The sequence below is a fragment of the Zingiber officinale genome, chromosome 8B, assembly GCF_018446385.1.
Source record: "Zingiber officinale cultivar Zhangliang chromosome 8B, Zo_v1.1, whole genome shotgun sequence".
NCBI classification, from domain to species: domain Eukaryota; kingdom Viridiplantae; phylum Streptophyta; class Magnoliopsida; order Zingiberales; family Zingiberaceae; genus Zingiber; species Zingiber officinale.
Genome location: NC_056001.1, coordinates 64,145,234 through 64,157,973, shown reverse-complemented (window position 1 = coordinate 64,157,973; position 12,740 = coordinate 64,145,234). Strand labels below are relative to the sequence as shown.

Sequence of the window (12,740 nt, the reverse complement as noted above, 5' to 3'; positions counted from 1 at the left end):
AGACCCCAACCAACATTTAGAGGTCTTCTATGAGATACGCGGCACAATGAAGATAAATGGTGTTCCTTCTGAGACAGTACGCCTATTATTGTTTGGGTTCTCTTTGAGAGATAGAGCCAAGTAATGGTTAAATTCTTTGGCTCTAAATAGCATCACCACATGGGAGCAATGTGAACAACAATTTCTTGACAAATTTTATCCTCCAAGTAAAACGGCTCATATGAGGAACCTTATTGCAAGTTTCAAACAAGCCGACTTAGAATCTTTATTTGAAGCTTGGGATAGATACAATAGTATGCTCAGACAATGCCCATACCATGGTTTGGAAAGGTGGTTAGTGCTACATACATTTTATAACGGCATCAATTATCATACAAAGGTGTCCCTTGATTCATCTGCTGGAGGGGCACTTATGAATAAGAGCTTGGATAAAGCCGAAGAGATAATTGAAAGTGTAGCACAAAATCACCATCAATGGGCCAATGAAAGAAGTGGTGGCTATTCTTGTGTGAACCCAACAACAAAAGCATCAGGGAAGTTTGATGTTGATGCAGTTACCTTATTGGCTGCAAAACTGGATGCTCTCACAAAAAGATTTGAGAATATGGGAGCTAGCTCAAGTACGGCCAATGCCATTGTTTCTTCTTGTGAAGTATGTGGAAGTTCTGAACATTCAAATGACTCATGTCCATTGGGAGCTATCACTGCACAAATTAATCAATTGGAACAATGTGATGCAATCATGGATTTTAATCAAAGGCAGAACAACTCATACTCAAATACCTACAACCCTAGGTGGAAAAGTCATCCTGATTTTTCCTATAGGAATAAACAAGATCAAGGACCATCCATGGGGGCAAGACCTAATTTTCAGCCTGGGCAATAGAATTTTCAACAACAACAATCTTCTCAGGGCTTTCCTATGTCTAAAATTGAAAAGATGTTTGAAGAAATTATCTCTAATCAGAATGAAATGAAGCAAGATATATTGAAGCTTACTCAGAGAATGGATAATTCTGAAAGACATCAAAAGATTCAGGATAGCCAGATTGCCCAGTTAACTTCCTCATCTTCTAGAGCACTAGGACAACTACCTGGTAAACCTGATGTTAATCCTATGGAGCACTGCAATAGAATTGAGCTTAGGAGCGGACGGACCTTGGGAGATGCCCAAGTGACTGCTCCAAAAGGGATGCACATTGAAGAAGAGTTCTCCAATACAAAATCAGATTCAAGATAATGAGGAGAGTACACTACAACAAAAACCCTCATAGACATCGGTTTTCCACCGGTGTCTATTGCATTTTCGACCAATGTCTATGAAGCCGATGTAAAAGGTCTGTCATTTTAGACATCGGGTTAAAACCGGTGTAGTATCACTTAACGGCACCGGTGTTCGAATCGGTTATTAACTGGTGTAGTATCACTTAACGACACTGTTTCATCAACGGTGTAAAATCGATGTAATATTATATGTTAATAACACCAGTTTCCGATGTAATATTAGTTAATAACATCGGTTTTGCAGCAGTGGAAAACCGATGTAATATCATTATTTTTTAACAGCACAAATTCGATTTCCGAAACCAACAGTAACCAAAAAAAAATACACAAATTACACAAATATTCTTCATTCAACAGTATCCATAAAATACACAAATATTCACAAATTACATAAATAATCTTCTTACAACAGTATCCATAAAATACCAAACATTCTTTTTACATCAAAAGCTAATGGATATCAGAATCAAGGTAGAACATTCTTTTAACAACACATCAAGGTAGAACCGCACTTCAAATGTAATCTAGCATGCATTCAGCCCACTCGAACCGCACTTCATCAATTTCAACTCTGGAGTACTTGAGATTTGTAAACTGTAAAAACACATAAATAATATATTAGTAAATCAAGACCAAAAATCATAGTTGAAAAAGCAGTAAGAGCACCAGGTAACAAGATGAGTAATTGGAATGCTTAAAAAGAGAAACGTTCATCAATTATCTCAACCACAAATAAATAGAAAGAAGAATCATAGATGTAAGATACTGATATAGTCCAACACCGGCACAAATTCAAAGAAGAAATTACCTATCTTTGTAAGCTGAAGCCAAATTTGCATGGGCTTCTGGCATAGTTGGTCTGATATTCACAGCACGTATATAATCCTGAATTGCTTCAGTAACTCTACCAATCTCCTTAAATGTGTTCCCTCTATTGACAAGACCATCAGCAGCAGTTTGCGAAGAACTTCATTGTAATAGGCTATCGCTTCTGCATAATTTCCCTGGTGTAATACAAGAGAACTATCAATTTCCAACTAGGGGCAAAGACAGCAAAGAGGATGATAGACAAATTATATGACTTTCTTCCATTAAATGAGGCAATATGTAGTAACTCTCAAACTAGCAATGAAAAAGGCAGATATAGTACTCTACCTGTTGCTTGTATATAATAGCCAAGTTGTTGAAGGGCGCAGATATCCCTGTTGTAACTGCTAAAGTTGCCTTATAGAATGATGCAGCAACACTCATCATGTTGCTGCATGAAGAGAAGTTTCATTAAGGAACAAAAATAAATTATCCGCACAGTTGTCATCAAACATTTCTAAAGCTTACCAATCCATGTATATGTTGCCAAGGCTTGACAATGCTTGTGGATGGTTAGGTTGTAAAGCAAAGCATGACTTGGGAAAAATTATTAAAATGAAGTTATTCAACAAGGAAAAAAACTTAAGAGAATAAAAATATCCAAATTAAAAAGTCACCCTATAATGTCCAGCGTCTTTGAGAGCATGTCCAGCGTCTTTGAGAGCATTCCCCTTTTAATGTGCAAGAAAGTCGATCATTAACTAACCTGGCTAACCATCAAGAAGGATACCACATTTTGACATATTAGACCATTATCAACTTACCAGATTATTGTAAGCTTCAATAAAGGTAGAATCACAGTTGATAGCTTGCTTGTAATGCAAAATTGCCATGTCAAGTTGACTTTGTTCATAATAGATGCCAGCAAGGTTTCCTACGTCCAGATATCCCCAATGCATAGTTGACATAATAAACTCTCTTCAAAGCATAGTTTGTAGCAAAGTTATCCAGAAAATCAAAAAGAGATTAACAGTCCAGTGGAAAAATAGGAGTTATTGAATCACGTAGCATATTCCAGTGAAAGTATTCTGCAACAGTAATGTTATGAAGAACCTGAAATAAATAGAAAATGATTAAGAGTTCACACAAACAAGAACTACACATAGTAAATAAACTTCTCTTCTTTTGTATGCAAGTCAACAACAAATCATCATGTACTTCAAAAATCTACAATATCCACAGTTAACAACAAATTAACCATGCTTTTTTAGCACATAACTTGTGGCAGAGAACAATACCACACATCATCCTACCAAAAACTATTATATGATTCCTCAAGTCAAAGATGTCACAATAGTTCATATTTATACTCTATCAACCTGCATCCACAAGACCTACTAAAACAATGAAGAATGGCAATAAACCATTTGTCTTCCAAAAAAGAAGCAACTCAATCAAGACTTCAAACATCGAGGCCTTGTTCAAACTCCAAACATCGTTAGCAGCTAACCGAATCACAACAATCAAAGCTAACCGAATCACAGCGTTAATGCTAGTAGAACAATTATCAGCTGGTTCGCAAGAAGTGAAGGTTGTCGCAGCCCGTGAACTCCGATTAATGGCAAAAACCGGGAAGGAGAATAGGTCTTTCATTGCAGAGGGTGGAGCAATCCCAGCTCTCTACCGGCTTTTCCGGTCTACAAATCCAGTTGCTCAAGAGAATGCCCTGACTGCAATATTGAACAAATCTACTCATGATGAAAACAAGAGAAAGATTATGGAGGAGAATGGTTGTTTGGAATTAATAGTATATGTTCTGAGATATGGGTTAACTACTGAGGCAAGGGAGAATGCAGCTGCTACATTGTTCAGCCTCTCTGCTGTCCATGACTTCAAGAAGATGATTGTGGGTGAGCATGGTGCTGTTGCAGCACTAGCTGATTTGCTGATGCAGGGAAGCCCAAGGGGAAAGAAAGATGCAGTGATGGCCTTGTTTAATCTTTCTACCCATCCTGAGAGCTGGTCCCAAATGTTGAATATGGGAGCAGTTTCAGCCCTGGCGGGAGCTTTGAGAGATGAAATTGTTGCTGAGGAGGTTGCTGGAGCTCTGACATTGCTTATGAGGCATCACATTTTGGCGCAGACAATTGCAAGTGAGGATACTGCAATCACAAATCTGGTAGGGTTAATGGAAAGGGGCACCCCTAAGGCAAAGGAGAATGCAATTGCAGCTTTGCAAGAAATGTGCAGACGTGGAGGATTAAATGTGATACAGAATGTAGCTAAGATGCCAATGTTTAGTGGTTTAATTCAGACCATCTTGCTCTGACATTGTTTACCTACATCAGTACTAAAAACTGATTCCACAGCACACCTTGTTCTAATAGTACATGATCTGCTCTCCAATTCTTCTCTTATCTACTTATAATAAGCATCAACTTTGAGTCAAAAGTTTACAAAGAATGAGTTCAAACACTCGGGGAGAGGCAATACCTTGTCGACGTAGCACTGTGAACGTGACTTGACAGTGAGCCACTATGGACGGCCGAATAGCTAAAATGTGAATGGAAGCATTAGAGAGATCAGAATAAGGGAGAAGGGAAATGGAGAAACAAGGATGCTAAGTTGAATAAGCTCTAGCAAACAACAAAACTTTTGACAACACAGAAGATACATCACTAAGCATGTAACATGCAACAACAAAAGAACAATCATTCCTAACCATTCCTCCATTTCATCGTACCTGAAACACCACAAGTATCACAAATGAACAATCCACAACAACAAAAGATTTTTTTGTTTGTTTGTTTAGAATTGAGGCATCAATGGTGGTTGCCTCACATGTGGTATCCACGTTCGGAGAGGTTCATGGTTGGAGAAGTGAAGATCTCTGTGAGCAGCATGCCTGCGCCTGCTGCATTGACATTAGGGTACACGTAGCTTACTTTGTCCCGAGCAGATGCCATGAACAGGAATACCGCATAGCCAAGTCCAGCAAGCTTGGTCGACAAGATCAAATCATAGTATCAATTCTGTCAACAAATTCGTAAAAAGCTAGTGAGATTTCTGCTGTCATTCCATTTCAAGGATCATGTGTTTTTCCCCCTTTCATTTGTACCTTTAACAGACCGATCATGTTGACGTACTCCGCCGGCTTCGGGAAATCTTCGTCGGGGTCATACACATTCGCCCACCTCACATTCTTGTTCACCTCGTACACCTGCTTCCCCCTGGGCAAGGCAATGACATCGATCTGCACGCCGGGGTACCTATCCTTGATGAGCTGGATCACGGGGAAGAAGAGGAGGTTCTCGTAGACTCCGCCGAAGATGACGCAGCAACAGAGGCGCACGTCGCCGCGGACCTTGGAGGCGAGCGAGGCGAGCTCGACGTTGAATCCCATGGGAAACTTGAGGAAGCCATAGGGGTTGGAGGGGTTGTCGGGAGGGCGAGGGTCCTCCTCCTGCTTTCCGTCGGCGAAGAGGGATCCGTACTCGATGTCGGGGTCCTCTCCGCAATCGAAGGGGTCGAGCCAAGGGTTCTTCTTCTTCGTGGTGGTGGCGACGAATCGGAGCCGTCCTCACTGAGGATGGTACGCCAAGGAAGAGGATAGGGAATGGGTGTGGATTGGGGAAGGGAATGTGTGGGAGATGGGGAAGGAAAAGCTACAGAATGAGAAGAAGGTCTCCTCTTCTCACCCAAAGAGAGGAGTTGGAGGAGATGCGGTGTGGTTGGATGGAGAAGGAAGGGGTGTCGATCTAGGAAGGGGAAGAGGGAGATGAGGTTGAGAGAGATCGTCAAGTTTAGGTTTAGGTTTAGGCTGAGAGAGATGGTCGGAGGAAGGGGCGCGATATAGGTTTAGGTTTGGAGGGAACTTTGTGTAGTGTTGTAAATTTTGGCTAGTGGAAAAATTAAAATATTTTATTTTGGTTCATTAACACCGGATTTTAAAAACCGCTATTAAAATTGGTGTCTATTAACGAAAAAAAGGCGCTCATAGACATCGGCTAAAAAACCGATGTCTATGAGCGAAAATTTGCGCTCATAGACACCGGTTTTTGGAAAACCCGATGTAAAATACTCAAAGACATCGGTTTTTGCTTAAAACTGTTGTTGTTCCACCGATGTCTATGAGGGTTTTTCTTGTAGTGGTACCACTAAGGTTGAAGAGACTCTTCCACTTAACCATCAAAGTATAGCAGTCCCTTTTCCTCAAAGACTTATTATCTTAAAGAAGGATGAAGAGTTTGGCAAGTTCTTGGAGAATGTGAAAGAAATATGTGTTGAAGTACCTCTTATTGATGCAATTTTTCAAATGCCCAAGTTTGCCAAATTCTTGAAGGAGATCATGTCGAACAAAAGAAGGAAAGGAGACATAGAGACCATTGCACTTACAGAGGAATGTAGTGCTCTTTTGGAAAAGAACACTTCCCCAAAGTTAAAAGATGCTGGAAGCTTCTATATTCCTTGCAATATAGGAACTGAATTTATTGAGAAAGCTTTTTGTGATTTGGGGGCAAGTGTTAGCCTCATTCCTTATTCTATTTGTAATAAATTAGGTATCAAAAACTTTAAACTTACTACTATGGCACTACAACTTGTTGATCACTCCTGCAAGTACCCTATGGGTATTATAGAAGATGTGCCAGTAGAAGTAGGTGGGAGTATAATTCCCACCAATTTTGTGGTATTAGACATGGAGGAGGATCCAAAAATTCCTATCATATTGGGAAGACCATTCCTTGCTACAGCTGGAGCTATCATAGATGTTAAAAATCATAAACTTTCTTTGGTAATTGGTAAGGAACGGTTGGAATATGATTTATCTAATGCCTCTAACCTTGTCTCTTCTCTTTTGAATGCTTGTAGCAGGGCAAGCATTTATAAACTTGAGGAATAGAACTTCCATCCTCATGGGAGGCCACCAAATGAAGAAAATAATGTGGTGGAAGACGTTGGGAGGAGGCCTCCCAACAAGAATGAAAAATATGTCTGCCCTCCAAGGGCTAGAAAAAGAGAAGAGTGATTAGATTGGTCGAGCTAATGACCTTAAACAAACGCTTCTTGGGAGGCAATCCAAGGGTTCTTTTTAGTTAGTTTTATTCCATGTTTCTATTTTTCATTAGTAGTGTTTTTACTTTATTTTTGCTTTGTTTTCAGGTTGAAATTTCACTTCCATGAGCTGACCATGATTTCTTCATGGGCATGGAAGTATTGGAGAAGCAAGAAAGGAGAATAATCATCAATTGAAGCAAAATAGAGCATGGTCGTGTGCTATACACGACCAGGCATATGCTGCAGAAAAGGGAGATGCTTGGGTCGTGTCTACATGACACGGCCGTGTGGAGTCTCCAGAGAAGAAAAGGTGCATGGTCGTGTCCCAGACACGGTCGTGTGAAGAATCCAGAGGAGGAGAGCTTCTTGGTCGTGTCTCACACACGGCCGTGTGAAGAAACCAGTGCAGAAGCATGCGCTGGCCGTGTCATCTGGCATGGTCGTGTGTTGATTCCAGAGAAGGAAGCTGGTGAGGCCGTGTCCCATACACGGTCATGCAAGGATAGCCGAGGAGGAGAAGGATGTGGTCGTGCCAATTGGCACGGCTGTGTGAGTCAACCCGAGAGGGAGAAGGCAGGGGCAGTGTAGATCTACACGGCCCGTGTGGAGAAATCTGACCAGGCCGTGTCTCCTATACACGACCAGATTCAAGCCATGTACCCCACACACCCTCCTCATCTCAACACCCTCTTCTCTCCAAAACTCCCTTCTTCTTCAACCTACTCTCCAAATCTTCTCAGATCTAGGTCTAAAACTCTTTCTTTTCCACAAACTTCATCTAGACCTAGATTTTTCTCTTCTCCTAGACCCAAAGATCTCCACTTTCATAACCCTACGATCTATTTCTTCAAGATCTAGCTTCTCCAATCACAAACAATACCCTTCCCTACTCTAACTTGACAAAATGTCCAACCTTTTGAAGATACTTCGCAAGGGAGGTGGTGGATCTAGTGGTGGAGACAAAGGGAAGGAGCCAACTAAAGATAAGGGGAATTAAACAACTGGTGAAAGGAAAAGGAAAGAGGACCTCACGAGACGAAGGTAATGACAACGAATTCAATATCATGTTTAGAAATGATGATCAAATAACTAGATTTGCAATTCTTGTCAATAGATAGATCGTGTGTACTGGGTATATGGACCCAACCATTTTAGATATGATGGGAATTAGGAATGATATAGATTGGATGATTGGGTTCTTGGATTGGAGTGATATGTTGTACACACATCTACCTACTTATCCTCGCCTTATTTTGGAGTTTCTAAGTTCACTAGATGTCCATTTTGCCAATGAGGATGATTATGTTGGCAAGATAACCTTTAGATTAATGAATCAAGAATTTCAATGGAAATTTAGTGACTTCAACACTTATTTTGAATTGTCTTCCGGTAGCTCTCGGAGATTTGACTTTAGGTTTAATTGGAACAATTTTTGGAATTCTATCACCGGATTAGATCATCCCTATGAGCCCTCTAGAGCCAAGGCTTCTCACATGCAAAACCTTGTTTTTAGATATCTACATCGAGTTATGAGCAAAACTATTTTTGGTAGAGGGGAAAGTGATGGAGTCGTCAAGAAAGTAAAACTTTATTCTCTATAGGCTATGTTACATAAGGTTGATTTTGATTCCGACTTTCATTTTTTACAAACCTTAGTGAGAGCTGCGAGGTATCTTCTGGATCAATAGTTCTTGGTGGTTTGATTACTCAAGTATACATTAACTTGGAACTTGATTTAGATGGGTTAGAAGTTATACATGACAACGATATGATCAACATGGATGCATGTCTTGCTATGAAAATGATTATTCAGGATGAGAATGGTTTTGCATTTCCTAGGAGGAATGGTTTTCCTTTATCTCTTCCTTGTCCTTCTCGAATTTCAGTTCGCAACCCAGCTAATTGGGTAATCGTTGATTTAGACCCCGAATATGTCCCTTCCATATCTAGAGACAGAGCCACACATTGAACCCTCGACATCTGGACATCGGCAGCCTTCCGGTCATCCGGATCTAGCTAGGCATTCTTTTGCCTATGGTACTACGGGTCCCTCCAGATTTGACTTCTCATATTTTTGTGCATCTCTAGAATAACTTCATGAGAAGTAAAATTCCCAACGAGAAATGTTGGAAGGTCGCTTCTCTTTATCAAATGACCAGTTTAGAGAGGTACAAAATCACTTTCAGTTCACGAGAAATTTTCAAGGTCAAGTGGCTGAATTTGTCCAGGATTATGATACGGATCAAGCTAGAATGAGAGATTTTATGCAAAGCATGAGTGTCACTAGCCAACAAGTAGATGCTTTGTTTGAGTATCATATAATCCTGAGCGAAACTCCAGGTTTTCCTAGTTTTCCCATTGGTCAACCACGTCGTAGGCATCCTTTCCCTCGTCCACCTCCACCTCCTCCACCATATTGATTTCATCGGGACGATGAAAAGTTTAAGTCGGGGGGTGTCGAACCTGATGTTTCTTTATGCATTTTAGTTTTCAGTTTTTTGTTTTCTACATGTTTAGTTTTGTTCTGCATTTTATTTTGATTGTCTTGCTTTGATTGCTTGAGTTTTGATAGTCATTTGACTATCTTTTGAAAATTTTGTGGCATACATCTTGAGAACATCAAAACTTCACTTATATGCTTTCTTGTCTTCAAGATTAAATGTTAGCACGTTCATTATCTAGATTCATGATGTTTTAAGTGATGCTAGTAGTATGCTCAATGTACCTCTTTTCTGTATCTTGGGTAGCATGATAAAAGCTAAGTATCATATGGAGATGAGTTTTAGTCTTGGCTTGACCTTAAGGATCTTATCTTCACTACACCTATACTTGATGCTTGAATGGTTGATATCATTGAAATAGCCATGATTCATCTTGTTTGTTTAGTACTTGGTTTCCATGGTGATTTCTCAAACTTCATTTTGGTTACTAGATGAGGCTCAAATCATGTAAGCTCATTTGGAAAAATCAAAATATCCCAACAATTGTGCTAAAAGTACATTTGTAAATAAGATTTGCACAATGCAAATACTTATGAAAAAACAAAAAAAAGGATGAATAAGGGATATAAAAAATAGTTGTCGTGAGTGGAATCTAGCAAGTCACCCCTTTGAGACCGAGTTAGGTTACTGGGGAAATGACTGCTTAGCTTCTCTTGAGATTGAGCACGCCTTTGAGACCTTGGGTTGATTGAAAAATATGAACCAAGTGTGTGACAAGTAAATGTCTATCACTGGTTACTTGTCTATCACCGGAAACATTAGGAATTCAAATCTGATGACGACTTGACTAGGACATAGAATGAAACTTGAAGAGTTTTTGAGTTACTTTGCATTGTGCACAAGAGACTTATGCTTGAGTCATACTTAACTTGTTTCCATGATCATGCTTGTTAATGAAACTTTTTGATAGAGTTAGGAAAATGCATTAGGGATATGAGGGCATTGTAGAACATATGAATTTAGATTGCAGCATTTTCCTTGAGGATAAGCAAAGGTTTAAGTCTGAGGGTGTGATGTGCGTAGATTATATACTCTTGTTTAGCATGTTTTGACGCACATTTACATACTTTGTACATGCTTTATCTATGCATTTTCGTACTTCCAGCTTTCCTTTTGAGCATATTTACTTTTTTTGTTCGGAGATCTGCTTTTGTGCATTTTGTGTACACATGAGTCGAATTTGGAGAAGATTTTGACGCTTGAACAAGGAGGGAAGGCACAAGCCCTATGTGCCACACGACCCTGCCATAGGGGGTTGCCCAGGCCATGCGTGGATCGCTGCCCGTGTGATTGCAGCAGGAAAGGAAGTGGCCTCGACCGTGTGAACCTCACACGGTCGTGCCAAGATGAGAAGCCAAAGGAAGTCAGGTCGTGTACACTGCACGACCGTGCAAGCCTTCCAGAGCCGAAGAATGCCCTGGTCGTGTGCTACACATGACCCGTGCAACAATTCCATAGGCCAAGAATGCCCTAACCGTGTGCTTCACACAGCCCGTACAGGAGCTCCAGAGTCAGAGGCAGTGCAAGTCGTGTGGATCTACATGGTCGTACAAGGAGCGCAGTGGCAAAGCTAGACATGGTCGTGTCTCACACACAGCCGTGTGAGACAGGCAGAGAGGGGAGTGAGCCAGGTCGTGTCCCACACACGACCAGGTCCTGGGGTCGTGTGGAGTCTGAATTTCATCCTCTATATAAAGGTTTCTTCTTCATTTCAAAGAGGATCTTCTCCCTTTTGGGGGGAATTCAAGATTTGGTCGTTCCTCCACCTTCTTGGGAGGATTTTCGGTGAATCAAAGGCGGATCTTCAACGTTTCGACTCCGGGGAAGGAGGATTGGATCCGAAGATGGCTCTTCACCGTAGATAAGCTTTTCTTCCCTTTCTTTATTGGATTTGGGATCAAGATGCTTGTCTTTTTGTTATCTTTGGGATTCTTTCCTTGTTCCATCGATTAGATCTCTTGTTCTAGGATGGAGGGAGTATTTGTAATGGAGATTTGATGTAAACTCTTGTGGATTTGTCAAAATTCCTATTTCTATGATTTTGCCCTGTTTGTATCTATTCTTTCTTGTGTGGATTGTTGAGATTAGGGCTTAATTACCATACTTGATTGAATGTTTGAATATCTTGTGGGTCTTGTATGCATTATTTCTCATTCAATTTTCCGAGGGACGTTCGTGACAGGAACATACCCGTGTAAGGACGTTTGAGGGGTAATCTTGAAAGAGAAATTAGGTATTTCAAGAGGGTAGGATGGATTGGATGAATTAATCTTTATATCTTAATGAGGTTGAGAAGTAGTGGATTTCTATGTTGATTATCCAAGGGACGCATGTGACAGGCAAGCCCGTGTAAGGGCAACATAGGGTTCATTCCTAATTGATCACATTTAGATATATTTCAGTCCTAGGTCGGTTGTCTATTGCAAGAGAGAACCGGCAACCTTCTACAAATGACGGACAATTGACGAATAAGATTTGGTAGATCATTACATTGAATAACATTACAAAGAAACCAAAACTCCTAGAACATATCCTTATCATTGCCCTTATTCTTGTTTCTTATTCTTTCATTTCTTTGTTTACCTTTCATAGTTACACTTAGATTCTGTAAATCAATTGATTAGTTGTTTAGCTAACTCGCGTTGAGACATCTTTAGTGTTTATTCCAGTCCCTATGGATACGATATCTTTTATTATTACTTACGACATTTCCATACACTTGCGGAGATCAACAGCTCGCGATAGAACAAGTTCCACTTGGCTCACGCACACAATAGCTTGTGAGTACGACCATGATGGGATCTAGCCAAGGGAGAAATCATGGAACACTAATAGAAAGTAGGAACTGAAAGACTATAGAAGAGCTCTTATAAACAAAGGGAAGTAACAGAAAAACGAAATAGTACATGGGCTAAGTCACTTAAACTCTGAAAAAACATCATCGGGCATTTCTTTGATGATCCGATGATGGTCCAGAAAATCCTTAGGAGGGTCAGAAGACAGATACCCTCCCTCTTTGAGTTGTTGGAATGCGCCTACTACTCCATAGGTGAGCGACCGGAGGAAACAGTCTCCCACTTTGGAGCCAAACTC

At 40.4% G+C, this 12,740-nt stretch overlaps 1 protein-coding gene and 1 long non-coding RNA gene across 2 annotated transcripts; one reads left to right on the top strand and one right to left on the bottom strand.

Annotated features, from left to right (window-relative positions):
• Nucleotides 1-2,746: 2,746 nt before the first annotated feature.
• On the bottom strand, nt 2,747-3,303 carry LOC122014237. The gene is made up of 3 exons (XR_006120613.1): nt 3,156-3,303; nt 2,916-3,025; nt 2,747-2,822 (listed from the first exon to the last, which is right to left on the bottom strand). It is a non-coding gene; the product is annotated as an uncharacterized LOC122014237 (long non-coding RNA).
• Nucleotides 3,304-3,496: 193 nt separating this feature from the next.
• Nucleotides 3,497-4,420, top strand: LOC122013902 (U-box domain-containing protein 4-like). The gene has a single exon (XM_042570114.1). The coding sequence runs from the start codon at nt 3,497-3,499 to the stop codon at nt 4,418-4,420; it is 924 nt and encodes a 307-aa protein (XP_042426048.1).
• The last annotated feature ends 8,320 nt before the right edge of the window (nt 4,421-12,740 follow it).